The 24,937-nt window shown below is 47.6% G+C and overlaps 3 protein-coding genes across 4 annotated transcripts; 2 read left to right on the top strand and 1 right to left on the bottom strand.

The window, feature by feature from the left end:
* Positions 1 to 903: 903 nt before the first annotated feature.
* On the top strand, positions 904 to 5,210 carry Pfdn5 (prefoldin subunit 5). The gene is made up of 6 exons (XM_052160585.1): positions 904 to 1,020; positions 1,197 to 1,299; positions 1,555 to 1,586; positions 3,127 to 3,201; positions 3,313 to 3,418; positions 4,996 to 5,210. Exons 1-6 carry the CDS (start codon positions 949 to 951, stop codon positions 5,070 to 5,072), a joined length of 465 nt encoding a protein of 154 aa, XP_052016545.1. The 5' UTR covers positions 904 to 948; the 3' UTR covers positions 5,073 to 5,210.
* A 177-nt stretch (positions 5,211 to 5,387) lies between these two features.
* Myg1 (MYG1 exonuclease) lies at positions 5,388 to 11,307 on the top strand. The gene is made up of 7 exons (XM_052160583.1): positions 5,388 to 5,702; positions 5,843 to 5,955; positions 8,037 to 8,196; positions 10,318 to 10,470; positions 10,553 to 10,675; positions 10,781 to 10,962; positions 11,088 to 11,307. Exons 1-7 carry the CDS (start codon positions 5,487 to 5,489, stop codon positions 11,284 to 11,286), a joined length of 1,146 nt encoding a protein of 381 aa, XP_052016543.1. The 5' UTR covers positions 5,388 to 5,486; the 3' UTR covers positions 11,287 to 11,307.
* A 479-nt stretch (positions 11,308 to 11,786) lies between these two features.
* On the bottom strand, positions 11,787 to 22,300 carry Aaas (aladin WD repeat nucleoporin). Of its 2 annotated transcripts, none has more exons than XM_052160577.1 (16): positions 22,035 to 22,300; positions 21,491 to 21,618; positions 18,909 to 18,988; positions 18,569 to 18,660; positions 18,392 to 18,438; positions 17,590 to 17,688; positions 16,043 to 16,186; positions 14,117 to 14,237; positions 13,717 to 13,841; positions 13,511 to 13,571; positions 13,275 to 13,365; positions 13,054 to 13,147; positions 12,912 to 12,979; positions 12,328 to 12,409; positions 12,146 to 12,230; positions 11,787 to 12,036 (listed from the first exon to the last, which is right to left on the bottom strand). In XM_052160577.1, exons 1-16 carry the CDS (start codon positions 22,155 to 22,157, stop codon positions 11,812 to 11,814), a joined length of 1,665 nt encoding a protein of 554 aa, XP_052016537.1. In that variant the 5' UTR covers positions 22,158 to 22,300; the 3' UTR covers positions 11,787 to 11,811. The 2 variants fall into 2 exon arrangements, with proteins under 2 accessions (XP_052016537.1, XP_052016538.1); XM_052160578.1 differs by having other exon boundaries at positions 18,933 to 18,988; positions 22,035 to 22,299.
* Between the last annotated feature and the right edge of the window lie 2,637 nt (positions 22,301 to 24,937).

Below are 24,937 nucleotides of genomic sequence, written 5' to 3'. Positions count from 1 at the left end.
CATAACACCTGAAATACAGCTGAAACCATGTAGCTCTCCTCTGCTTGTCGGGACCTCCCCCCTCTCTCCGCCCTTCAGTTCCCTTAGCTCCTCCTCTTCTTTCCCCTCCAATCACTGGCGTCTCACTGCCTCAATGTGAATGGATAGGAAATATCTTGCAGCATGTTCACACTGGAGAAAGGAAAGGCAGTCAGTGATAGGGCTATGCTGATGTTTTTAATTCTTCCATTGCCATTGTCTCTCATGGATGATTTTAGAAACCATTGCTCTTCCCACCACGGCTACTACACTTTAGCAATGGCAGCAGCAGATTCGATGGGTTTTGCTACTCACATATGGTTTGTCGCTCCAACTAAACTGTTAAAATTTGCTGGGAAGCACATATACCCTTCATATCCAACACACAGTAACAGTTATAGTGGAGCTAGACAGATGCTCCGCTGTTAAGAGCACTGGGCTGTTCTTTCAGAGGACCTTTGGTTTGCCTCCATATATTGAGAGAAAAACAAAACAAAACAAAAAAACCCAAAACGTAGTTGGTTGACAGTTGCTCCTTTTTGGCACTTCCACTTTACCCTTTAAAGCGCGTTAGGGGTACTGTCTGAACACAGGCTTGCTGCTGGCCTGTTACCGGCTTGTCCCAACAACGCGCAGTAGCGTATACCGTTTTACAATCTCGTGGGTGTATCATGAGTCAAGAGTTTCGAGTTCCTTGAGGGCCCAAGCCGTGTTTGATAACTAATAGTGCTAGCTTTAATGTACGCTGCAAAAAGAAAAACTTGTGTTCTCTAATTAAGCTTGAGATCCGTATAGCCTGTCCGAAACGCATGATCATAGAGACGACGGGCGCAGAGCGTATCCCCTGGCGGCACCACGGAGATAACGCAGAGGGTGGCTAGAGCGTCACTCGCCTAGGCGGCTTCCTCTTCGGCAGTCCTCCTTCCCAACATGGCGCAGTCGATTAACATCACGGAGCTGAATCTGCCACAACTGGAAATGCTCAAGAACCAACTAGACCAGGTGAGGACCTGTCCCAGCACCTTCCTCGCGCTTCACATCCTCCGACTGCGTGCCCTCCCGGTGGGGGAGGTTTCCTTTCCCAGGGAAACCCCTATTCGGTCCCAGGTCCCGCCCCCTCTGCCCGAGCCCCGCTTTCTCGGTTCTTGAGCTGACCCTTTTCCCTCCGGCTTCCGTAGGAAGTGGAGTTTTTGTCCACGTCCATTGCTCAGCTCAAGGTGGTACAGACCAAGTATGTGGAAGCCAAGGACTGTCTGAACGTGCTGAACAAGAGCAACGAGGGTATGGGCCAGGCGGGTGAGGGCACCTGGGGATGCCGGCTTCTCTGTCGCTTTTTCCTAGTCCCGTTTTCGTTAGAGAAAACTATCCGTTACGTAGTGTGCATAACCACAGGAGCCCCGCATGTTGCCTACGGAAAACTAAAATGTACGAGACATCCCTCAGTTGCTGTGTTCTTTTCACTGTCTTTGGACCCTTAACGTCTTCACGTGGGAGCGGCTAGCCTTCCCCAGCTGTTTGTCTTCATTACTTTCACAGGAAAAGAATTACTGGTCCCACTGACGAGTTCTGTATCCTTTCCACGGGAAATGCTACCTACATTCTTCCACAGACTTTCCCAAAAGCGGAGAGAGTTTTTATTAGTCACCCAGTGATTTCAAGAACAGTTGTACACTACTCTCTTATCTAACCTTGGACCAGTGTCCATGTAATACTTTGTGTAAGAGTTCAGTGAAGAGTTGAAATCTTGGGTTTCTTTTTGTTGTTTAGAGATGTTAATATAGAGATAATGCTGCCAGCGTTCGGCTAAGGCAGTAGAAAAAATGTTGGGATATTGAAATTGGGAACTTGACTGTTTTTTCAGTTTCAGCATAATTGCCACTCATCACTAAACTGCTTTCGCTCAGAAACGGACATTGTCTCCGCCTATTGAAATGGCCTGTTGTCATTCCACGACGAAATGACAGTCTAAAGAGAAACCTAAGAATAGCAAAGTGGTGAAGACTGTTTTAAGTAACAGTAGAGCCAGCAAGGTGATGCAGAGTGTAAAACATACAAACAACTTGAGTTCAATCTGTGACACCAACATGGTGGAAGGAGAAAACCAACTCCCAGAAGTTGTCCTCAGACCTCCATGCTCCATGGCATGCACACTTATGAAAACATATACACAAAACAAATAAATGTAATTTTAAAGTTAGTAATAATCTGAAACTAGAAAGATGGCTCAGCAGTTAAGAGCAATGGCTCTTGCTGAGAACCTGCTTTGGTTCCTAGCATCTACATGGTGACTCCAATTCAAGGGAATATAGCAACCTTTTTCAACTTCTGCAGGGACCAGGCATGCACACGGTGCATATACATACATACAGTTTTGTCTTAGGGTTTCATTGCTGTGAATAGACACCATGACCAAGGCAACTCTTTTAAAGGCAAACATTTCATCAGAGCTAGTTTACAGATTCAGAGGTTTAGTCCACTATTACCATGCCAGGAAGCATGGGAACATCTAGGGAGTCATAGTCCTGTAGAAGGAGCTGAGAGTTCTACTTCTTAATCCACTTGGCAGCTAGGAAAAGAGACCGACTCCCAGGTAGCAAGGAGGAGGGTCTCACCCCAACAGTGCCACACTTCCTCCAAAAAAGCTATAGAACTCCTAATAGTACCACTCTGTGGGTCAAGCATTTTCAAACCACCACAAATCTAAAAATAAATAAATAAAATTTAAATAAAAAATAAAAACTAGAAATAATCCATCAGGATTCATGGTTCAGGGGAAGTGAGGCTGGCTTTTCACTCATACTATTGTAGAACCTGAACCTTGGGAAAGAATCCTAAGTATCTGATTCATTCCTATGGAAAGACTAACGTGGAAAACACAGGAACGCCTCTGAGGATGAGAGGATCAGTACAAGAAAGTGTTCCAGCTTCTGTCGTCTTCCCAAGGAGCCAACTCTGTCTCTCCATTTACAGTGACTGGTAAGTTAAGGCTTCCGGTCACTTGGTTCTCCCAGGTGCAGCTTTTTAGAAAAGGACACTTCAGGGTTAGTACTCTGGCTGACAAAACCATGCCTCATGCTGTGCCAGTTTTTCTTAACCCTGCCCTCTCAGATGTATGTCCCTGGGAAGCTACATGATGTGGAACATGTGCTTATTGATGTGGGAACTGGCTACTATGTGGAGAAGGTGAGCGGGAGAAGGGTGTGGATGTCCTCTCAGGAGGTGATGGGAACTTAGAAGAGGTGTTGTGTAGAACAGGGTCTCTCCTTAGTCCTTCATTCACCTCTGCTCTTGCAGACAGCTGACGATGCCAAGGACTTCTTCAAAAGGAAGATAGACTTTCTTACCAAACAGATGGAGAAAATCCAGCCAGCACTGCAGGAGAAGCACGCCATGAAACAGGGTAAGTTCTGCCCAGGGCACCTCTTCTGTAAAATTGCTTTTATCTGTCTGTCTGTAAAGTAATATTGATTATTTGTTTGTGTGTGTGTGTGTGTGAGAGAGAGAGAGAGAGAGAGAGAGGGAGAGGGAGAGAGGGAGGAGGCAAACAGACGGACAGGAAAAAAAACCAGACAAACGAGGGCCAAAGAAGTGCTGTGGTGTACATGAGAAGGTTGGAAGAAAATTTTTAGAAATTGTTTTGCTCCTTCCACTCTGAGTCCTACAGATTAAACCTTCATCAGGCTTGTGTGGCCAATGCTTTCAGCTGTTAAGTCCCCAGGGAACACCTGGCGCTTTCTACCTCCATGGTAAAGAACATTCATTGCATAAGGCATGGTGGGATATACCTGCAATCCCAAGACTGAAGAGGTTAAAGCAGGAGGATTGCTGTGAATTCCAGGACTGCATAGCAAGACCCTGTCTCAAAAGAAAACAGCAGCCAGGATTTGTGGCACACGCTTCAATCCCGTCATTTAGGAGGTAGAAGCTATGGGATGGTCTTCACTACACTGCCAGTTCAAGGCCGTGTGGGCTACAGGAGATGCTCATCCCTACCCCCAGGTAGAGTTGAGTTAGGCCAGGGACACACAGCTCAGTGGTAAGGGTACTAGCTGAAGTGTATTTTTATGTATGCATACATATATGCGTGCACATATACAGTTGACGTACCGTACTATCCATTTAAGTGAGTAATCCACCTGTGTATGGTGGGGCACACCTGTAATTTCAGTACTCGGAAGGCTAAGACGCGTATTCCAGGTTGGAGGTCAGGCTAGGGTAAATACCAAGATCACATCTCAAAAAACAACAGAGGCTAGAGGAAAGTCCAGTAGTTACTAGCGTTTAATGTGCTTGCAGAAGACAGGCGGCTCACAACCACCCATAACTCCAGTACCAGGAGATATGCCTTCTGTAGCTTCTGCAGTGGCATGGTATGTACCTGTGTACACATGCATGCATGCACGCACGCACCATAAACTAAATATTAACATTTAAAACAACAACCGAGGGCTGGCTGGGGAGATGGCTCGGAGAACTTGCCTCATAACCATAGAAAATGGACTAGAAGCCGGGCAGTGGTGGTGCATGCCTGTAATCCCAGCACTGGGGAGGCAGAGGCAGGTGGATTTCTGTGTTCGAGGCCAGCCTGGTCTACAGAGTGAGTTCCAGGACAGCCAGGGCTACACAGAGGAACCCTGTCTCAAAAAACAAAAAAAAAAAAAACAAAACAAAACAAAAAAAAAGGACTAGATTCTGTAGCCAGTACAGGCCTTGAAGTCAAGGTAATCCACTAAGTGGTGTTAGGGATTGAATATGGCCTCAGATGTTGTATGTCATCACCCTCACGTGACAATCTTTTCTGGTTAACGGCTAACATTGTGTTGTTTATTTTTACATCCCAGTGGTTAGCATACTGACAATGGTGTACACTCTAAATCAGTGTATTTGTGCCGCCCAATATTTGACAGTCGTGTTCCTGAGCCTTGGGTTCTCCAACGTGTTCTCACTAGGATGTGACTGCTCCTTCTTCTCTTGTAGCTGTCATGGAAATGATGAGCCAGAAGATTCAGCAGCTCACAGCCCTGGGGGCAACGCAGGCTACTGCCAAGGCATGAGAATGTGTTGCAGAAATGAAGCAGAGAGAGACCCTTTTTCAAGGGGCCTGGGACTTTTTCAGGCAATGGCCTTCTGAGAAAGTGTCTGGGAAGAGAGGGTCTTGTGTTTAATGTTAATAAATGTGCCAGCTGCGCAAATGGTAGTCTTTTCTTGCATTAAATAAGGGACCGGTTGTGAACTGGGAGTGCCCAGGGGGTGTAGTTTTGCCAAGAGCCCACAAACTGGACTAGCCACATTGCCTTTGAGAGCTTCCAACCAGCGGTTTGAGGACCTGTAAGAAGGCTTGCACTAAGTAGCGCGGCAATTGTGGTTTTTTTTTTTTCTTCCGTTGCCGTGGGGACGCATGGCAGGCGGAAGTGAAGCTGTACGTGACACTTCCTCTTCCGGGTCGACCTTCCCTTGGAGGGAACTATATGGGTAGACGTTTCCTGCGTGGTTTCTTAGCACTGTTGCCGCTCCGGTCAGTTCTCCTAGCCCAGTACCGTATGCTTGGCTCAGAGCCGGATCCGCCCGCTAAAAGACCTCGCCACAACCTCATGGCACCGCCCAGAATCGGAACGCACAACGGCACCTTCCACTGCGACGAGGCTCTGGCGTGCGCGCTGCTCCGCCTCCTGCCCGAGTACAGGGTATGGACCCGTGCATCTAACCCGGTCCCCTCTGATGCTGCCGAAGCCTGAGCTTCCGGGTGGGATGATGCACACCCACGTCCTGGAACCCCAACTTTAATCCCCTGACTCCTGCCTGACAGCCCCTTCTGTGTCTGTAGAACGCAGAGATTGTGCGGACTCGGGATGCTGAAAAACTGGCTTCGTGTGACATCGTGGTGGATGTGGGTGGCGAGTACAACCCTCAGAGACACCGCTATGATCATCACCAGAGGTGAGTTCACAAATTCGCGGTTGTTCTCTGATTTCTTGATTTAGCTTTAGTGCTCCAATCCCGCCACCCACTGTCCAAATCCATGACAGCAAGAGGCCACTGCCTCATCGGTGAAGCCAAGCAGTTTATCGCTCTAGGAACTAAAGCTTGCTTCGGGCCTGCTCCTTGACCTGCACCTTCCTCAGGTCCCTCCTTCCATAACTTTTTTCACCCCAGGCAGTTTTCTGTTCACTTGTCCTTGCCTCAGGCTGCTGGATCCTTCAAGTTCAAAGACAATCTACTGAGGTGGCCTATGGCTTTGTGTTTATTTTCCTTTAAGAGTAGGGTGTGGCTTGTCTGCATTCACATCTGTGCACCAAGTGTATTGGTGTCTATAGAGGTGGGGGGAGATGGAAGGTGTCTGTCGGGATCCCCTGGAATTAGGAGTTAAAGAAGTCATGAGACTCCGTGTGTGTGCAGGGAATTGAAACTGCCTCCTCCGCGAGTGTATCCAGCTTTTAGCCATCTCCAGGCCTATGATGGTTAATTTTAATTATCATTATCAACTTGACACAATTTAGATTCGAGAATCGCCTGGGCATTGGTTCTTTGAGGGACTATCCAGATGTGCTTGTGGGGGTGATTGCTCTCTCTGCTCTTGTCTGGGTGAGACGTGACTTGCTAGTCCAGGTTTCTCCCACCTTCCCTTCTGTGATGCTGTGAGCCACAATAAAACTTTTTTGCCCCCCGAATTTGACTTTTGTCAGGTGTTTTATCACAGCAGCAGACATGAACATGGGCTGTTACATGTTATATAATCTCCATTGCACTGTCATCCCTCACCTCAGACACACTCAGGCTTCGTGAGTGTCCCCACCTTCCCTCAAAGATAAGTGTTTTTTTGTATGTGTTTCTTCACTTTTCCTATGTCCAAAATCTCACAACTCCACCTTCCAACTTAGGAAAATTTGTTCCTTTCTGTTTGTTTGGTTTGGTTTTTCAAGACAGGGTTTCTCTGTATCGCCCTGGCTGAACTGGAACTCACTTTATAGACCAGGCTGGCCCCGAACTTGGAAATCGGCCTGCCTCTGCCTCCCAAATGCTGGGATTAAAGGCACATGCCACCACTGCCTGGCCTTTGTTTTGTTTTTTGAGATGGTTTCTCTATCACACTGGCTGTCTTGGAACTCCCACTGTAGTCCAGGCTGGCCTCAAACTCATAGAGATTTGGCTGCCTCTGCCTCCCGAGTACTGGAATTAAAGGTGTGCACTACCATGCCTGGCTTCTTTTTAAAGTAAATATATAAGTAAATAGCCTTGTCTTGTATAGTATATTCTAAAGTATAACAGCTACTTGCCTAACATCTGCAACCTGTTAGGCATTGTAAGTAATTTAGAGGTGATCCAAAAGATATGGGAGGAGGATCGAGGTACATGGTGCACACCTGTAACTCCAGCACTTCCCAAGGCAGGGCAGGAGATCATGAGGTGAGGGTCATCATCTTCATCATCTATTAGCCTAACCTGGATCACATAAAACACATCCCAACAAGGAAAAAAAATGAAGCCAAGAATGATATTCTGCACCTTTAATCCCAGTCCTTGAGAGCCAAAGCAGGTAGATGTTTTGATTTTTGTGGCCAGCCTAGTCTACAGTATGATTTCCAGGACTACACAGAGAACCCTGTCTCCAAAATCAGGAGGATGTGTGTAGTTTACAGGCAAGCACTGCACCATTTTACATAAAGAACTTGAAATCTGGAGGTCAGGTCCTTGGGAACCACAGACAGTGACAGCTACAGTTGCTCTGTCATTTGTCCTACCACAGATGAACTTGAAAGGACAGGATCTTTGATTTTTCTCCATAATGTTCAAAACACAAAATCCAACATACAATGATGAGTCCAAGTGTTGTCACAGAAATTCCAGAGTAGAAGCTTTCAGCCAAGGCCTACATTGGCACTAGAGGAAACGCTACCATCTTCTCCCATGGTTTCTCGTCTCCCCATCCTGCTGATACAGGTCTCCACATGTAAACTTGCACATATAGACTAGTGTCATGGGCCAACCCCTTCACCTCAGCCCCTCCATGTACTCCTCAGGACTTTCACAGAAACCATGAGTTCCCTGTGCCCTGGGAAGCCATGGCAGACCAAGCTGAGCAGTGCGGGACTCGTCTATCTGCACTTCGGGCATAAGCTCCTGGCCCAGTTGCTGGGCACTAGTGAAGAGGACAGTGTGGTGGATACCATCTACGACAAGGTAGGGGCCTGAGGACAAGATGGGCTGGCTAGGAATGACATTGCTGTAGCCACTGGCTCAGGCACTGGCCTGTAGGGGACAGTCCTAGTCACTGTCTTACTGCTGTGAAGTGACACCATGACCACAACAGCTCTTAGAAAAGAAAGCATTTGACTGGGGATGGCTCATGGTTTCAGAGGTTTAAAACATCTGCTGTCATCATAGTGAGGAGCATGGCAGCACACCTGCAGTCCTGGTGCTGAAGTTCTACATATGAATTGGCAGGCAGCAGAACAAAGTAACCTGGGCCTGGCCTAGTCTTTTGAAACCTCAAAGCCCACCCCTGGTGACACACTTCCTCCAACAAGGCCACACCTCCAACAAGGCTCCACTGCTCCCTGATGCCAATGGGGGCATTCTCTCAGTCACCCTTCACAGCAGGCATGCCTTCCAGCCTGTATCCTGGAGTGGGCAGTGAGGACTGGGCTTTAATTTATAGCAAAGGGGTCTTAGTACTTTGTTATTTTGAGATAGGTTCTGCCTATGTTGTTAGAACTGTAAGTGTAATAGTACCACATCATTCTGGGGAAGGGCTTTAAAAGTGTTTTCCAGTCTTTTTCTTAACATACATCAAGAAAACCTGTGCTGCTGGTGTGGCAGAGCACACCGTATCCAATGCTTGAGAAAACCTGTGCTGCTGGTGTGGCAGAGCACACCGTATCCAATGCTTGAGAGGCTTAGATGGGAGGATCTTGAATGCCAGGCCAGCCTGGACCCTGACTCAAAAACCAGACCAAACAAACAGAATTATTTGATATTTCTAAGTAAACAGCTTATATTAGAAGAAGCACTGGGCTCAGATTCTCAACTTGGCTGTTGAGAGCATCTCAGAATTCATTGTTCACACAGGAGTTTGGCAGACTCAGGTGGAAAAGAACAGACATCCTTGCTGGGCAGTGGTGACACACGCCTGTAATCCCAGCATTCTGGGAGGCAGAGGCAGGTAGATTTCTGAGTTCGATGCCAGCCGGCAGCATCTCAGGTGCAGGGAACTAGGTGCATCTAAGGCTTTACTAGTGAGCCTTATAGGGTAAGTGCTGTCCTTGGTACTGCTTGACTTGAATCTGGAGATGTCTGTTCTTGTTTTTTGTCTTGTTTTTTTGTTTTTTGTTTGGCTTTTCTTTCTTTCTTTTTTTTTTTTTTTTTTTTTTTTTTTTTTTTTTTTGGTTTTTCGAGACAAGGTTTCTCTGTGTAGCCCTGGCTGTCCTGGAACTCACTCTGTAGACCAGGCTGGCCTCGAACTCAGAAATCCACCTGCCTCTGCCTCCCAAGTGCTGGATTATAGGCGTGCACCACCACCACCACCAGGCTAACATATGGTGTATTAAGAACTCCATCTCAAGGCCCCACATCTCAGTTCTTGGTGTTTGTCAGACACTTCCCATATAACTGTATGTGGTCAGATCATCTGCCTCATTAATTTGCTATGCAGTCTACCCAGCCCACCTATTCCTCTCTCCTTAGCACAGGAATCCATTCCCACAAGCCTATCTAGGAACTGAAATCCTTGTTCAAAAGTTAGTGGCCAGACTGGAGGTTAAGGATACAGGTGGATAGAATTGGTTTTCCCAGCATCTACATGGTATTTTGCAAACATCTGTGACTCCACTTCCAGGAGATCTGATGCCCTCTTCTGGCCTCCACTGGCACCACACATATACACTGTATATAGGCATACATGCAAGCAAAACACCCATACACATAAAAATAAATATATTAATTTTTGTAATAGACAATGTCCTATTATCTACTTCTGGCTGTCCTGGAACTCACCATGTAAACCAGGCTGGCCTTGAACCCACAGATCTGCCTACTGGGATTAAAGGTGTGTGCTATTACACTGGTTAAAAATTTATTTAATGGAAAAAAGCCAGCAGCCCCTCCACACACAGTCTGCCTGGGACCTTGAATGCTGGTGGGACGGCATTAGAAGGCAGGTGACTGAATTCCAGGCCCAACACTAAGCTGCTGCCTTCCCTAGTTCTTCCTCTCCCATCTGGTCAAACAGAGGGCTATTGTGAGATAGTGTGTGTGTTTACATGCTGTTAAGCCTCAAGTGCCTCTTCCCTGCTGCTGCTTTAGATGTATGAGAACTTTGTGGAAGAGGTGGATGCGGTGGACAATGGTATCTCTCAGTGGGCGGAGGGGGAGCCTCGGTATGCACTGACCACTACACTGAGTGCCCGGGTCGCTCGGCTGAATCCCACCTGGAACCAGCCCAACCAAGACACTGAGGTGAGCCTGAGTCACAGAACTTCAGATCTTCCAAGCTCTGTGAAATAAAATATGAGCCAGTGTATCTAACTATCCTTCCCAGGCAGGGTTCAGGCGTGCGATGGACCTGGTGCAAGAGGAGTTTCTGCAAAGACTAAATTTCTACCAGCACAGCTGGCTGCCAGCACGGGCCTTGGTAGAGGAGGCCCTGGCACAGAGATTTAAGGTAGACCTGGGTGGTAGCCTTGGGGCCAGGGATGGTCCTGACCCATCTGGTAAGCTGGGCTCTTGCTCTGCCCAAACATTCTAGCCACACTTGCTTCCCTTTCAGGTAGATTCAAGTGGGGAGATTGTAGAACTTGCAAAAGGTGGGTGCCCTTGGAAGGAGCACCTATACCACCTAGAATCTGAGCTGTCCCCTGCAGTGGCCGTCAACTTCGTTATCTACACTGACCAGGCTGGACAGTGGAGAGTCCAGTGTGTACCCAAGGAGCCTCACTCATTCCAAAGCCGGTGAGTCCCCACAGAGCCACCCTACCTACCTTGAGGTCTGTCTCAGCGTTGCTGGAGGCTGCCACCCATGCACGACACCTGCTCCCTTCCTTTAGTTCCTCACGCCTCCGTTTGTCCTTATGTAGGCTGCCCCTGCCAGAGCCATGGCGGGGACTTCGGGATGAGGCCCTGGACCAAGTCAGTGGGATCCCTGGTTGCATCTTCGTCCATGCCAGTGGCTTCATTGGTGGGCACCACACTCGAGAGGGTGCCCTGAACATGGCCCGTGCCACCCTTGCCCAGCGCCCAACACCTGTGCCTCTTGCAAATGCTGTAGTTCAATAAAACGTATTCCTCTCTAACTGACCCAGTCTCTGATCCACCAGCCTGGGAATTTCCTCAGACTTTGAAGTGCAACAACCTATGTGCAGGGCCCGGTGCTAGGGATCTCCCCACTGCTCCTCAGCTTTGCTTTTCAGACCAGTTGACAACCATCTCAGATGGCTGGAGAGACAGCTCAGCAGTTAACCTGGTTGTGGGAGAAGGCCCAGATTCCATCCCCAGCACCCACATAGCACATAACTGTAACTCCAGTTCCAGGAAACACACACACACTCACTCACACCTGACCTCTGTGGGCACTAGACACACATGTGGTACAAATCTATACATGCAGGCAACACAAATATGTAAAATAATAAATCCTTAAGATAAGAAATTGAGAGAAACCATCCTAAGACTAAATAACTTGATCAACTTCCCAAGTAGCTAGAAAGTGACAGCAGAATCTAACCAGTGGCCCATCTCACACCCCAGTAACACACGTGGAGTTACATCCTGGTAAATAAGTGTAAACAAGAAAAGCTTTATTTACAAGTGGGAATGAGGGGAGTGGGGTTGAGCAGATGGTTGTCCTGGAAGAGGGTCCCAAGGAGCAGAGGTTGGTGATGTCTCAGTAAATAGTGGCACTTCATGAACAGAGCCTCCACCTCCAGCTGGGGGCTCCTGGGCCCAACCAAGCACTGGGCTAAAGCGTGGAAACTGGGCATTGACAAAGTACAGAGGGATGTGGGTGATTCGGCCTGTGGACCAGCACTGCAGAGAATGGGAAAGAAAGGCTTCACTGTCTGGGCCTCTAGCTATCCTACAGACAGACAGACACAAGCACGCACATACACACACAGCCTAGCCCTTGGTGACTCACCACAGTGAGCAAGGCCCCTTTGTTGAAGGAAGGATGGAAAGTGATGAGCTGAGCTTGGGCTCCTGGCTCCCCCTGAATAATGCCACTTTGGCCAAAAAAAAAAAAAAAGAGGAGGTGAGAAGACAAAGGCAGCTGGATGTGGGACGTCTTTGTGGCCAGCCCCAAGGTCGGCCTGCACTTACCAGGGAAGCAGCTCAAACACAGGACTGTTTCGAGTTCGAAAAAGAAGGATGACGGGATTCCCATCCTGAACCCGTGGGTTTCCTGTAAGAAATGGGTCAGCTAATGCAGAGAACCCTGGAAGCAAAGTCCCAGAGGCAGAGAACAGTAGTCCTGGTACTTTGAAAACCTATGAGGCTGTGGCTTAAGAAAGGCCTTTGTTGGGCTGAAGAGATGGCTCAACGGTTAAGAGCATTGACTCAGCTGCTCTTCTGAAGGTCCTGAGTTCAAATCCCAGCACCCACATGGTGGCTCACAACCATCCATAATGAGATCTGACGCCCTATTCTGGTGTGTCTGAAGACAGCTACAGTGTAATTAGATATAACAATAAATAAATCTTAAAAAAAAAAAAAAAGAAAGAAAGAAAGAAAGCCCTTTGTCTAGTTGAGTGCACTGGCACATGCCTTTAATACCAGCACTGGCAGACATAACAGGTGGACCTGTGAGTTCAAGGCCAGCCTGATCTACACAGTGAATTCCAGGAGAGCCAGGGCTACACAGTGAGACCTTGTTTCAAAGGCAGCCCATTCTCCTTGCTCTTTACCTTTCATGAGCACAGCCAGACGTTCACCACTTGGGTCCCAAACCATGGAGTGGGCCTCTCCCCCGAGCCTGTGACAGGACAAGCATTGAGTGTAGCTCATTTGGACTTGTCACTCCTCCCTCCCCCAGCTACTCAGACTCACCTCTCCTCTCCATCTGGGGTCTGAATCGTTGTCTCAGAAAGATCTGCTACAATAGTTGCCGACTTCGCACCTCCAACATGTCCTTTCTCTGTTCCTGGAAGCACAGGTTTCTACAAAGTATCCTTGGCTTCTGTACTCCCTCCATCCCTCAGTGCACCCTACAGCTGCTGTCCTCCTCTGACCACCCCAGAAAGTCTGCATTCTAAAATGTCCTAACTCACCACATCGTTCTGGGAATGACAAGGAATAAATTAATGCTTCCCCCAGTACAGTGAACAGCAGTCGGTTTCCATCTGGACTCCAGCAGCCAGTCTGGGGACAGGAAGGAAAGGACAGGAGCTAGATCTCCAGGAGGGCTAAAGCAGGAGAGAAGGTGGGGAGCTGTGCACGAAGGGATCCAGGCTCCTGAGAACTCCCTCCCAGCTTCTGTGAGTCAGTACAGCAGTGCCCCACTCACCTGGCAGCGGCCCGAGAGAGTTGGCCACCCCTCACAAGTCCACATCTGGGCCTCCCAGACTCTGAACCAAAGAAAGCCAGATTACAGCATAGGGCCTTCAGGCTCCAACCATGGACTGATCCAACAACGTGCAGTCCCAAGGTCGGGCCGAGAAGTAAGGTGCCTTTTTCTGAGTTCTTCACTTCCCTAGCTTTTTACCTACTCACCGAAAGACAGCAGAAGGAGTGGTAGCCAGGACTTTGCTACCATCTGGGGACCACAGCAGGTTGGTAACCCCTCCTCCTCGGAACCAAGGAAGGGGGACACAGGTTTCTGTTGAGACGTCCCATACCTGAGACAGAGGGAACTCAGTGCAGAAACTCAAGACTGTCCAGCAGCTCATGGCAGGCCACCCTCTAATGGACACAAAGCCGCAGAGAAAGGGAAGCAGCAAGAAACAGACTACTCAGCGTACAGCCCTATGTCTAAGACCGCAGTGAGAGCTTCCAGAGTTCAGATGTAAGGAATCCAGATGAAACTCTGAGGACAGACCTACAACCACACTCCCTCATATTTTCTACCAGCAGGTGCGGAAGGCTCTTGTCTGAGGGATGGGGACCAACTCACCAGAATAACAGCATCCACAGGTGAGGCTGAGAGCAGCCACCCCCCACTGGGGGCCCAAGCCAAGCTGGTGACAGGTGTGTGCCCAGGGTGGGACAACACCTGGGCACAGCCAGAGGAGGGTCTGCCATGGATGAACAGAGGGACATGGTGAGGAAACCGTAAACAAACATGCTGCTTTCCAGACAATAGAGGTGGGTCCCAGCCTTCACTGCAGGTGCTCACACCATCTCTAAGTCCGGCTCCAGGGGGTCAAGACCCTCTCTGGCCTCTGCCACAACCAAACAACACAAAAATGAAATGAAAATGCCTATCATGATTCCATTTCCTTGCTTGCCTCTAACTTCAACCTGGGCTGACAAAAAAGGATTATGGAGGAGGTTGAAGGGAAGTTCTATGGACTGCCTGTGGTTTGCAGGGTATGAGCCAGGATGAAAAGGCAGAAGACCACTCACGGCATTAAGTCTAAAGAGGGCTGTGCTGGGAGTGTGGTTTCTCAGTGATCTCCTGACATTACATCCAGGATCCAACCCCTGCTTCTCTTTTCACCCCAGGACCCTGATCACCTTTCTGTCAGAACATCTCCCACTTCCATCACTGAGTGCTTTTTCAGAGCCATGGCCTGAGTTCTCCCCTTTCCACCCAGCAGTAACGCACGCCGGCTTAACTGCTGTGAGGCCCAGATCACTTTATAGTAACTGACGATTTTCAAGTCCGTCATCTCTGAGCTCCAGCTCACTGTCAGTGGCTCCACAGTCCCTGTAGCCTGGACATCAGACCTTTTTAAATGCACATTAGATTGTCCATACGGCACATTGCCCAACCTTTGACTTTGTTATTGTATTTATATATAAATATATATTTTGTAATATGTTATATATCATATATATGGCATGGAATACATGTTATATAAGTGTATAAAGATACATCTTAAAGATTTATTTTATGTATATCACCATTACTCTCTTCAGACACACCAGAAGAGGCCATTAGGTCCCATTACAGATGGCTGTGAGCAACCATGTGGTTGCTGGGAATTGAACTCAGGACCTCTGGAGGAACAGTCAGTGCTCTTAACCTCTGAGCCATCTCTCTAGCCCACAAATGTACTTCTTTTTACGGTTTTTCAAGAGATTCTCTGTATAACAGCTCTGACTGTCCTAAAATCCTTTCGTAGACCAGGGTGGGCTCAAACTCACAGAGATCCACCTGCCTCTGCCTCCCAAGCACTAAGATTAAAGGCGTGCAACACCACCACCTAGCTAAGGTTTCTTATTAATTCATAATTTTAGAATTTTCTATCTTTTTTTTTTTAAGATTTATTTATTATGTGTAAGTACACTGTAGCTGTCCTCAAACACTCCAGAAGAGGGAGTCAGATCTTGTTACAGATGATTGTGAGCCACCATGTGGTTGCTGGGACTTGAAGTCAGGACCTTTGGAAGAGCAGTCAGTGCTCTTAACCACTGAGCCACCTCTCCAGCCCAAATTTTCTGGTTTTATTTTTAGTTCTCATAGTATTGTCCCGACTTTTTTTGTTTTGAGACAGGGTTTCTCTGTGTAGACCTGGCTGGCCTTGAACTCAGAGATCCACCTTCCTTCCTCTACGTTTGGAGTGCTAGGATTCGAAGTGTGGGCCACCACTGCCAGCTGATTGTTCCAATTTTATGATTTCTACCCACGTCTGTATTTGTTCCTGCTCTACTTGAATACCTCTCTCTGTCTGGCAGTGTATGACCCACAGATATGTTCTTCCATGATCCCAAGGGCCTCTAAATCTGTCTCTTTGTCTAGACAGAGCATCCTAGCACCCACCTGGCCTTAAATCTGCCTCTCCCACAGCCCTGGGAAGTGCCGTGAGGAAACCTGCACACCCATGGGCCCCTGGCATGACCCTCAGAAAGGTCAAGACAGGATGGCAGGACTTACCTCGTAGATAAGGAAGTGGGGTCCAGGGTCCAAATGAGAATACAGCTCTGGCAGGCCACAGCCAGGACAGAGGCACTGAGGGGCTTCCAGGCCAGTGCTGCCACACTTCGCTGTAGACGGTGCTTCAGGGAGGGAACTATAGTGCTAGGTACAGAAGCAGGAAACTAAGTCAAAGCAGAGACACTAAGCTCAAAGAACCTGAGTACTACTAAAAAACAAAACAAGGTGCTGGCAAGAGGGCTTGGTGGTTAACAGCACTGGCTGTTCTTCCAAAGGGCATGAATTCAGTTACCATCGCCTACATGGTAGCTCACAACTGTCTGTAACTCCAGTTCTAAAGGCTATGTTGCCCTCTTCTGGCATGGAAGCAGTGTGCAAAAACCTCGATCACATAAAATAAAAAAGAAAATTTTAAAAAATTTTCAAGAAGGTAAAACAGGGGCTGGAGAGATGACTCAGTGGTTAAGAGCACTGACTGCTGCTCTTCCAGAGGTCCTGAGTTCAATTCCCAGCAACCACATGGTGGCTCACAACCATCTGTAAAGGGATCTGATGCCGTCTTCTGGTGTAGCAAGAGTGTACTCATATAAATAAAATAAAAAAAAAAAAAAAAAAAAAAAGAAGGTAAAACAGGCCAGGGGTCATAGCACACACCTTAAATCACAGCACTCAGGAGGCAGAGGCAGGCAAATCTTTGAGTTTGAGACCAGCCTGGTCTACAGAGCAGGTTCCAGGACAGCCAAGGATACACAGAAAAACCCTGCCTCCAATAAAGTAAAGGGGGCTGAAGAGATGGCTCAGAGCTTAAGAGCTCTGGCTGCTCCTTTAGAGGAGCTGGGTTCGATCCTCAGAACCTAGGTGACAGCTTCCTGCTGTCTGTAACTCCTCTCATAGCACCAGGCATGCACATGGTACATATACACATGTATGCATTCTCAGGCAAAATACCCATACACATAAAGTAAAATCAACCTAAAAAACAAACCAAAAACCGTAAAACAAAAGATAAAAATGTAAAATCACACAGATTAAGTCTAACTCAGGCCTAAGACATAGCTCAGAGTTGAGCCTGGTTTCATGGCCTGTACAAAGTCCTAGGTCTGATCCTCAGTGCCGGGTAAAAGCAAAGGGAGAGAGGAGTCCGTCCAGGGCTGGGTCAAGAATATTGGGTGCTGTGAGATGGAGGCATAAATGAAGTAAAACTTAGATACCCGCCAGGAGGCAATGACGCACCTCTTTCATTCCAGCACTTGGGAGGCAGAGGCAGGGGGATCTCTAAGTTCAAGGCCAGCAGAGATCCTATCTTAGAAAAAAAAAGTTAGATGCAAAAAGGACACATTCAATTTTGGAATGTCCCCAACCCCAAGTCTGGAAGGAGCCCTATGGAGCAGGCCATGGAGGGCAGGCAGGATCAAGGCCAGCAGGGAGGTGAGAGCAGTGTGAGCCTGACCCTGCTTGCATAGACCCCACGCACACACGCACCTGTTAGGAAGGTGAGAGCAGTGTGAACCTGACCCTGCTTGCATAGACCCCACGCACACACACACCTGTTGGCATTATAAACGCGGATGGAGTCATCCAGCAGGGCCACTGCAAACTTGTTGGTGTGAGGATGCCAAGCAAAGACCCGTAAGCAGCAGCTGGACCTGTGGTGGGATGAGCACCCAGTTGGCTGCTATGCCTCCTGGCAACAGCCTAGCAACCCAGACTCCCTTCCATAGGGGCAAAGCCATGCTCAGGTTTTCTTCGGTTCCTTCCTTAGGGTGGGTAGAGAGGTGTCTTAGCTACAGTAGATGAAACAGCACAGCCAGAAGCAATTGGAGAGTGAGGGGCTGATATCACCCTTCAGCTCACAGCCTGTCATCCAGGGGGTCAGGGCAGGACTCTGGTGTATAATGGTTGCTGATCAGTCTGCTTTCTTACAGCACCCAGGACCGTCATAGTGAGGTGGGCCTTCCTACATCAGTCATCAATCAAGAAGGTACCCTACTGAGCCAGGCAGTGGTGGCGCACACCTGTAATCCCAGCACTCTGGGAGGCTGAGGCAAGCGGATTTCTGGAGGCCAGCCTGGTCTACAGAGTGAGTTCCAGGACAGCCAGGGATATACAGAGAAACCCTGTCTGGGGTGGGGGTGGGGGGAACAAATCCAAAAAACCAAAAAAAAAAAAAAAAGTACCCTACAGCTTACAGCTTACCCACAGGTTTCCTCTCTGCAAGTGACTCTAGCTGACATGAAATAGAACCAGGATAATAATGTGGAGAGAGGAGTTTCTGCCTTCACCTCTCTCCCCAAAGAAATTTCAGTTCAGGAATTTTGTCCTACAGGGTGCCAGAGTTTGTGCACTCACCAGTTAGTTACTTGGGAAAATTCAGCAATCAGATCTTCACTCCTGAGCTAAGAACACAGCAAATAGACATGACTTGCAGGAGCTCACCTATTCAACATTCAGAGTAGACCACGCCCAACCTCCAAGTCATCACATCCAACCCCGCCCAAAAGGAAAGAGGCAGGAAGTCAAACTTACAGAGAGGTGTGGGAACAGGGAGCCATGGAGAGAGGAGGCTCGGCCACAGAGAGCCAGGGCCCAGCTGGAGGCTGTCTTTACCCACTCAAACACTGTGAGTAAAAGAGACACCTCTGATGACATCATGCACAGGGCTCTAACCCGCCCTGCTCTTGGGTGACAGAGTCAAAGCTCTTCAGTGCACAGCAATGAATGGGCTTGGATACCTTCTCCCCAGTACCCACTCTGGGTATCTGGGTACTTAGAAGAAAAAGTGACAGAAAAAAGCAGGCTAAAGGGAGAGGCTGGGCTAACAGGTGTTGGAATGAGGTTGGAATGTATGGGGAGGAGATAAACTTACAAACAGAAGGGACAGGAGCGTTACCTTCCTCCTCCGAATTTGCAATTTCATTCAGGACTCCAAAAAGACCCACATCATGCCTCACAAGGAGAAAAAGATAGAGTTATTCCAATCCTGTCATAAGTCCCCCTATTAGGTTTCATTCCTTCAACAAACATATATTAAAGCTAAGAGGGTTAGGGATGGGGAGTCAGCTGGTAGGGTACCTACCTAGCATGAATATAGCCCTGGGATTCAGTCCCCACTAGCACATGGAACAGATATGGGAGCTTTTACCTATAACCCCAACACTGGGTAGGTAAAACTGGGAAGACCAAAGTTGAAAATTTTTAGCAACACAGTTCTTTTGAAGCCAGCCAGGGCTGGATGAAGCATTATCTTTTTTTTTTTTTTTTTTTTAAGGAAGGGGGTGGGGAATCACTCATGGCTTTTTTTTTTTTTTCCCCAAGACAGGGTTTCTCTGTGTAGCCCTGGCTGTCCTGGAACTCACTCTGTAGACCAGGCTGGCCTTGAATTCAGAAATCCGCCTGCCTCTGCCTCCCAAGTGCTGGGATTAGGGGCGTGCACCACCACACACAGCTCACTCATGGCTTTAATCCCAGCATTTGGGAGGCAGTTCCCAAGTTCTCAAATCTCTGAGTTCAAGGCCAGACTGGTCTACAAATTGAGTTACAAGATAGCTAGTACTACACAGAAAACCTGTCTCAACAAAGAAAAAAAAAAACAAAAAACAAAAAAAAGGAGGTATAATATTTTTAGTGAGCGCCAACTACACATCAAGTACTTTATAGATTGTCCTTTAAATTATTTAGGACATTGGATTATTTATCAAATTAATCTAAATGACACGTTGCCCACTTACAGAAGACGTAACTAAATTTCAGGGACTGGAGCTGGTAGACTTTCTGATCAAGTCAGTAGGACCTGGCCAGGTGTGATGGCAAACACCTTTAATTTCAGTTTGCGGGAGGCAGAGGAAGGAAGAACCCTGCGAGTCCTCAGCCAAACTGATCTAAGTGGTAAGTTCATCTAGCCAGGGCTACGCTTGGATTGGGATGAGACCCTGCCTCAAAAAGAATGAGGAAGAGAAGTGGGGGAGGAGGGAGGAAGAGGAGGAGGAGAGAAAGAGGATGAGGGGGAAGGGGCATCAACCATACTTTCAAATAGTGAATGGCAAGTCATCAAAGTGTCTTCAGCAAGGAAAACAAATAATCACATGAGTACTTCAGAAAGATTGATCTGGACATTAGAGGAGTCCAAAATGGAGAAAGGGATCAGGTAAGAAATTGTTTAAGGAGCCAGGCATGGTGGTGCATGCCTGTAGTCCCAGCAATTGGGAGGCAGAGGCAGGCGGATTTCTGAGTTTGAGGCTAGCCTGGTCTACAGAGTGAGTTCCAGGACAGCCAGGACTCCACAGAGAAACCCTGTCTTGAAAAAACCAAAAAGAAAGAAAGAAAGAAAGAAAGAAAGAAAGAGAGAGAGAGAGAGAGAGAGAGAGAGAGAGAGAAGAAAGAAAGAAAGAAAGAGAGAGAGAGAAAGAGAGAAACAGTTTAAGTGGAGCTGGAGAGATGGCTCAGCAGTTAAGAGCACTGACTGCTCTTCCAGAGGTCCTGAGCTCAAATCCCAGCAACCACATGGTGATTCACAACCATCCAAAATGAGATCTGATGCCCTCTTCTGGTGTGTCTGAAGACAGCTACATATATTTACATATAATAAATAAAAAGAAATTATTTAAGATGGCCCATGCCTTTAACCCCAACACTCAGGATGCACAGGCAGGCAGATCTCTGTCTGAGGCCAGCGTGGGAACATAGAAAGTTCCAGGACAGCCAGGATTGTTACACAGAGAATCTCTGTCTCTCAAAATGAAAAATAGGCCGGGCGGTGGTGGCACACACTTGTAATCCCAGCACTCTGGGAGGTAGAGGCAGGTGTATTTCTGAGTTCGAGCCCAGCCTGGTCTACAGAGTGAGTTCCAGGACAGCCAGGGTCTCAAAAAACCAAATAAACAAAAATAAATAAATAAATAAAAAAGGCTATTTGGCAGCAACTCACAAAGTAACAAATGAAGGTAACTCAGAAACGTAGTTTCCAGGGATTCCTTTCACAGATAATGACAATGATAATAACAGTGACAGCAAACACATGGGTAAACACATCGAGGGGTTAATGTGCCAGGAACATCTATTTAATCACTACAGTGTAAAGGGCTTCGGTTTTAGGTCAGAGTAATTAACTCTTCCAAACCTACACAACTGAAAAAAGTAACACAGCTTCAACTCTTACATGTCTTACTTATTGATGAACCAATACAACCTTCACCTAACTTTCCTGAGCTTCAGATAAAAGCAAATGAATAATTGCAGGTCATGAGGTCGGTGCTGAGAGCAGGTTTGTAAAATCCAGCCAAGCTATTAGGGATCAATGAAGTTTCTGGTATACCCGTGAGTTTTACAATAAAGATGGATCATCTAATATGATGAAAAGCAATGTGATGGTGGTAAGACACAGCCTTTTCAAGAGCTGCCCGAAGCACGCTCGGTAGACCATGGCCTAAGCAACCGATTGTCATGCCTCACCAAACATTGATGCACCTCTTCCACACTTGCTCCCGGTGATGGATGAAGGCAGTTCTCGTACCATGGTCCAGCCTCCCAGAGGCTTTTAGGGGATCCTTGGTCAAGTGTAGGACAGGAAGATTGATCCACTATACCTCAGAAGTGAGGAAGGGGGAGGCAGTCAGTCTCTTCCTCAAATCTTTAACAGAACTCTCTGCTATCTCCAACCTATGGCTGGACTAGGCATAAGAGATTCCACGGCCCCATTTCCCATACCCACAAATGTAACACTTGTGGGGCAGAAAATTTTCAGTCCTCATCTGCAAACCAACCACAATCCTTTTTTCACAGGGTTGACACTAGAAAAGACCTGATTCACAGCATCCTTCATCTTTTCTCTACCCCTCCTACAGCCTCCTCACATGCCTTGGGATCCCTTACAGGCCAATACATGCCCTAAAATATATTTCGTTCTCTCCAGTCTCCTGTGGGAGCCATGCGGCCCCCAATCTGTAAGACCCGCCGCGTCCCCGCACCCCCACCGCGACATCCCCACCCGGACCACCTGGCCCCGGAAGTCGGGAGGCGGGCTCTCATAGCTGTTGCCGGTCACCAGCTCGTTATTGTGCTCATACAGGGTGACTTGACCTCTAGGCGGCGGTGGGGGAAACAACCCCAGGGAGCACATCTTGCCAATCCGGAGGGCGTCTGGAATTGACAGGTTCCCGGCTGGCGACTGCCCTCTAAGTCTTAGTTCCCGGGCTAGATTCGTATGCGGACGGGTAGCCGTACAGGACAAACGACTGCGCGAAGCTGAACGGAAGTGCAAGGAAGTTCTGAGTGATGTTTCGGGACGGACTTCCGGAACTTCCTGGCGCGCCCCCTTGCGGACGGAGCGGGCACGACGCTGACACGTCCAAGGACCGACCTGTATAGTAAGGAACGCCGCGGTTTGGTTTTGGTTTGTTTTCCTGTGAGACTACTGTTTTTTCCAACTCTGAATCCCAGCAGCGTCTCCTACTCACTTACTTAGTACGGAAAAGCCCAAAATAAGCCAGGTTTAGGAAAGTACCTAATTAAACTCTCCAACCCCTGTAAATAGCCTTGAGGAAAATACAGACTACGTCATCCTACCAGTGAGCTTTTCCCCCGCCACCCCCACCCCCCCCCCAAAAAAACATTAGAGGACAGTCAGAACAGACTTTAGGAGAGAGTGCTATGCCTGCTGAACCCAGAACCCACAGGGTAAGGAGTCCTGAAAGAGAAAGACGGACACTGGAAAGACTAACATTTCCTGAGTACATCACTATAAACACTTTTATAATAACCCCCAAACTTTTTTTATTATCCTTACAATAACCCCAAAAGTACACTATTGAACTACCAGTAGTAAAGTGACACAGATCGGACCCAAATACGCACAAACCAGACATTGGCAGAGTATGCTGGCCCAAGGCTGTAATGCCTACAGGATGTGGACCAGAATAAAAGATCAGCGTGGGCTGTGTAGCAAGACCCTGCCTCGAAATCCCGTTGACTCAGATCTGTAATCCCAGCACTGGGAGGCACAGGCGGGAGGATCACAGGTTCTCTTCCAGCTTGAGATACAGACCACCCTGACTTTGTCCTATTTAGGCTTTGTTTTGAAGCAGGCTCTGGCTATGTTGCTCTGGCTAGCATGGAACTTGCTATGTAGAACTGGCTGACCTTGAATTCATAGAGATCTGACTCCTGAGTGCTGAGATTAAAGATGTATCACCATGCTCTCCTGAGACCCTTTCTGAAACTGGGGTCGGGGCTGGGTCTGAGTTAGAACTACAGAGGAGTGGTTACTATTGATTGTCAACCTATCTGATTTAGAGATGATTAGATGGTTTAATTCTAACTTAAATATAATCGATGGCCGGGCGGTGGTGGCAGACACTTGTAATCCCAGCACTTGGGAGGCAGAGGCAGGCGGATTTCTGAGTTCGAGGTCAGCCTGGTCTACAGAGAAACCCTGTTTCAAACACACACACACACACACACACACACACACACACATAATGATTTAATTTATTTATGAGCTCAAAATCTGAATAGAGGATTGGGAGGGAAGTGTGGGGTCATGTGACTCACAGGAACAGGGCACCCAAAGGGTCTAGTCTTTCCCTGTTAATGCTATCACTCTGCTTCCTGGACACTATCAATAAGCAGACTCTTCCACCTGCTCCTGGATATGATGCTCTGCCTCATTTGAAGCCCAAAGAAATGGATTCCCCTGACGCAGTGGTGGCACATGCCTTTAATCCCAGCACAGCCAGGGCTATACAGAGAAACCCTCTCTCAAAAAAAAAAAAAAAAGAAAGAGAAAGAAAGAAAGAAAGAAAGAAAGAAAGAAAGAAAGAAAGAAAGAAAGAAAGAAAGAAAGAAAGAAAGAAAGAAAGAAAGAAAGAAAGGAAGGAAGGAAGGAAGGAAGGAAGAAAAGAAAAATAAAAGAAAAAAGAGAAATGGATTCACCTAACCTAATTGAAACTGACACTGAGCCTTATCCTCCTCCTTGAGAGCACCTTTGTCACTGGGCATGGTGGTGCCTGCATGTCTGTAATACCAACACTAGACAGGGAGCACAAGCAGGTTTGTTTTTTTTTTTAATCTATGTGCACCACATGCATGCAGTGTCCACAGCAGCCAGTAGATGGCACTGGACTCCCCTGGAACAGATGGTTTTGAATTTTGGATTTGTATTTGGTTTTGTATTTGGAGAACAGAACCAGGGGCCTCTGCAAGAGCAGTAAGTGAGTGCTCTTAGCAACTGAGCCATCTCTCTAGCCCCCAAAATAGCTTTCTGTTTTGTTTTGTTTTGCAATAGAAGGATTCTCTATGTAGCCCTGTTTGTCCTGGAGCTCACTCCGTACACCAGACTGGCCTCAAAATTCAGAGATCCACCTTCCTCTGCCCCCCAAGTGCAGGGATTAAAGGTGCCACTACGCCACCATCACCTGACTTTTAGTTTTGGTTTTTGTTTCAAAATGAATAACTCTTTAAAAGAGAAAAACAAGGGCTGGCGAGATGGCTCAGCAGTTAAGAGCAGTGACTGCTTTTCCAGAGGTCCTGAGTTCAGTTTCCAGCAACCACATGGTGGCTCACAACAATCTGTAATGGGACTCAATGCCCTCTTCTGGTGTGTATGAAGAGAGCTAACACTGTACTCACATACGTAAAATAAATAAATCTTAGAAAAGAAAGAAAGAAAGAAAGAAAGAAAGAAAGAAAGAAAGAAAGAAAGAAGGGAATGTTAGCCTGGCCTAGTGGCACATGCTTTTAGTTCCAGCACTCAGGAAGCTGAAGTGGGTGGATCACTGTGAATTCAGAGCTATCCTGGTCTAACATAGGAAGCTACAAGCCAGTCAGGGATATATAGGGAGACCATGTCTCAAAAACAAACACAAACAACACTTTGCCTCTGAAGCGTACGTAGTTCATACT

Source organism: Apodemus sylvaticus, chromosome 17 (genome assembly GCF_947179515.1).
Source record: "Apodemus sylvaticus chromosome 17, mApoSyl1.1, whole genome shotgun sequence".
Classification (NCBI taxonomy): Eukaryota; Metazoa; Chordata; class Mammalia; order Rodentia; family Muridae; genus Apodemus; species Apodemus sylvaticus.
The sequence above is the reverse complement of the archived record's forward strand: the minus strand, read 5'-3'. Positions and strand labels throughout refer to the sequence as shown.

Bases quoted from the DNA above. Each gene is read 5' to 3' on its own strand.
- Pfdn5 (XM_052160585.1), top strand. From the start codon at position 949: ATGGCGCAGTCGATTAACATCACGGAGCTGAATCTGCCACAACTGGAA. The intron at 3,202-3,312 runs GTGAGCGGGAGA...CTGCTCTTGCAG, and splicing joins CTGGCTACTATGTGGAGAAG to ACAGCTGACGATGCCAAGGA. The intron at 3,419-4,995 runs GTAAGTTCTGCC...CTTCTCTTGTAG, and splicing joins GAAGCACGCCATGAAACAGG to CTGTCATGGAAATGATGAGC.
- Myg1 (XM_052160583.1), top strand. From the start codon at position 5,487: ATGGGTAGACGTTTCCTGCGTGGTTTCTTAGCACTGTTGCCGCTCCGG. The intron at 8,197-10,317 runs GTAGGGGCCTGA...CTGCTGCTTTAG, and splicing joins TGGATACCATCTACGACAAG to ATGTATGAGAACTTTGTGGA. The intron at 10,963-11,087 runs GTGAGTCCCCAC...GTCCTTATGTAG, and splicing joins CCTCACTCATTCCAAAGCCG to GCTGCCCCTGCCAGAGCCAT.
- Aaas (XM_052160577.1), bottom strand. From the start codon at position 22,157: ATGTGCTCCCTGGGGTTGTTTCCCCCACCGCCGCCTAGAGGTCAAGTC. The intron at 12,980-13,053 runs GTGAGTCTGAGT...GTCCTGTCACAG, and splicing joins ACCCCAGATGGAGAGGAGAG to GCTCGGGGGAGAGGCCCACT. The intron at 12,231-12,327 runs GTAAGTGCAGGC...TTTTGGCCAAAG, and splicing joins GTGTTTGAGCTGCTTCCCTG to TGGCATTATTCAGGGGGAGC.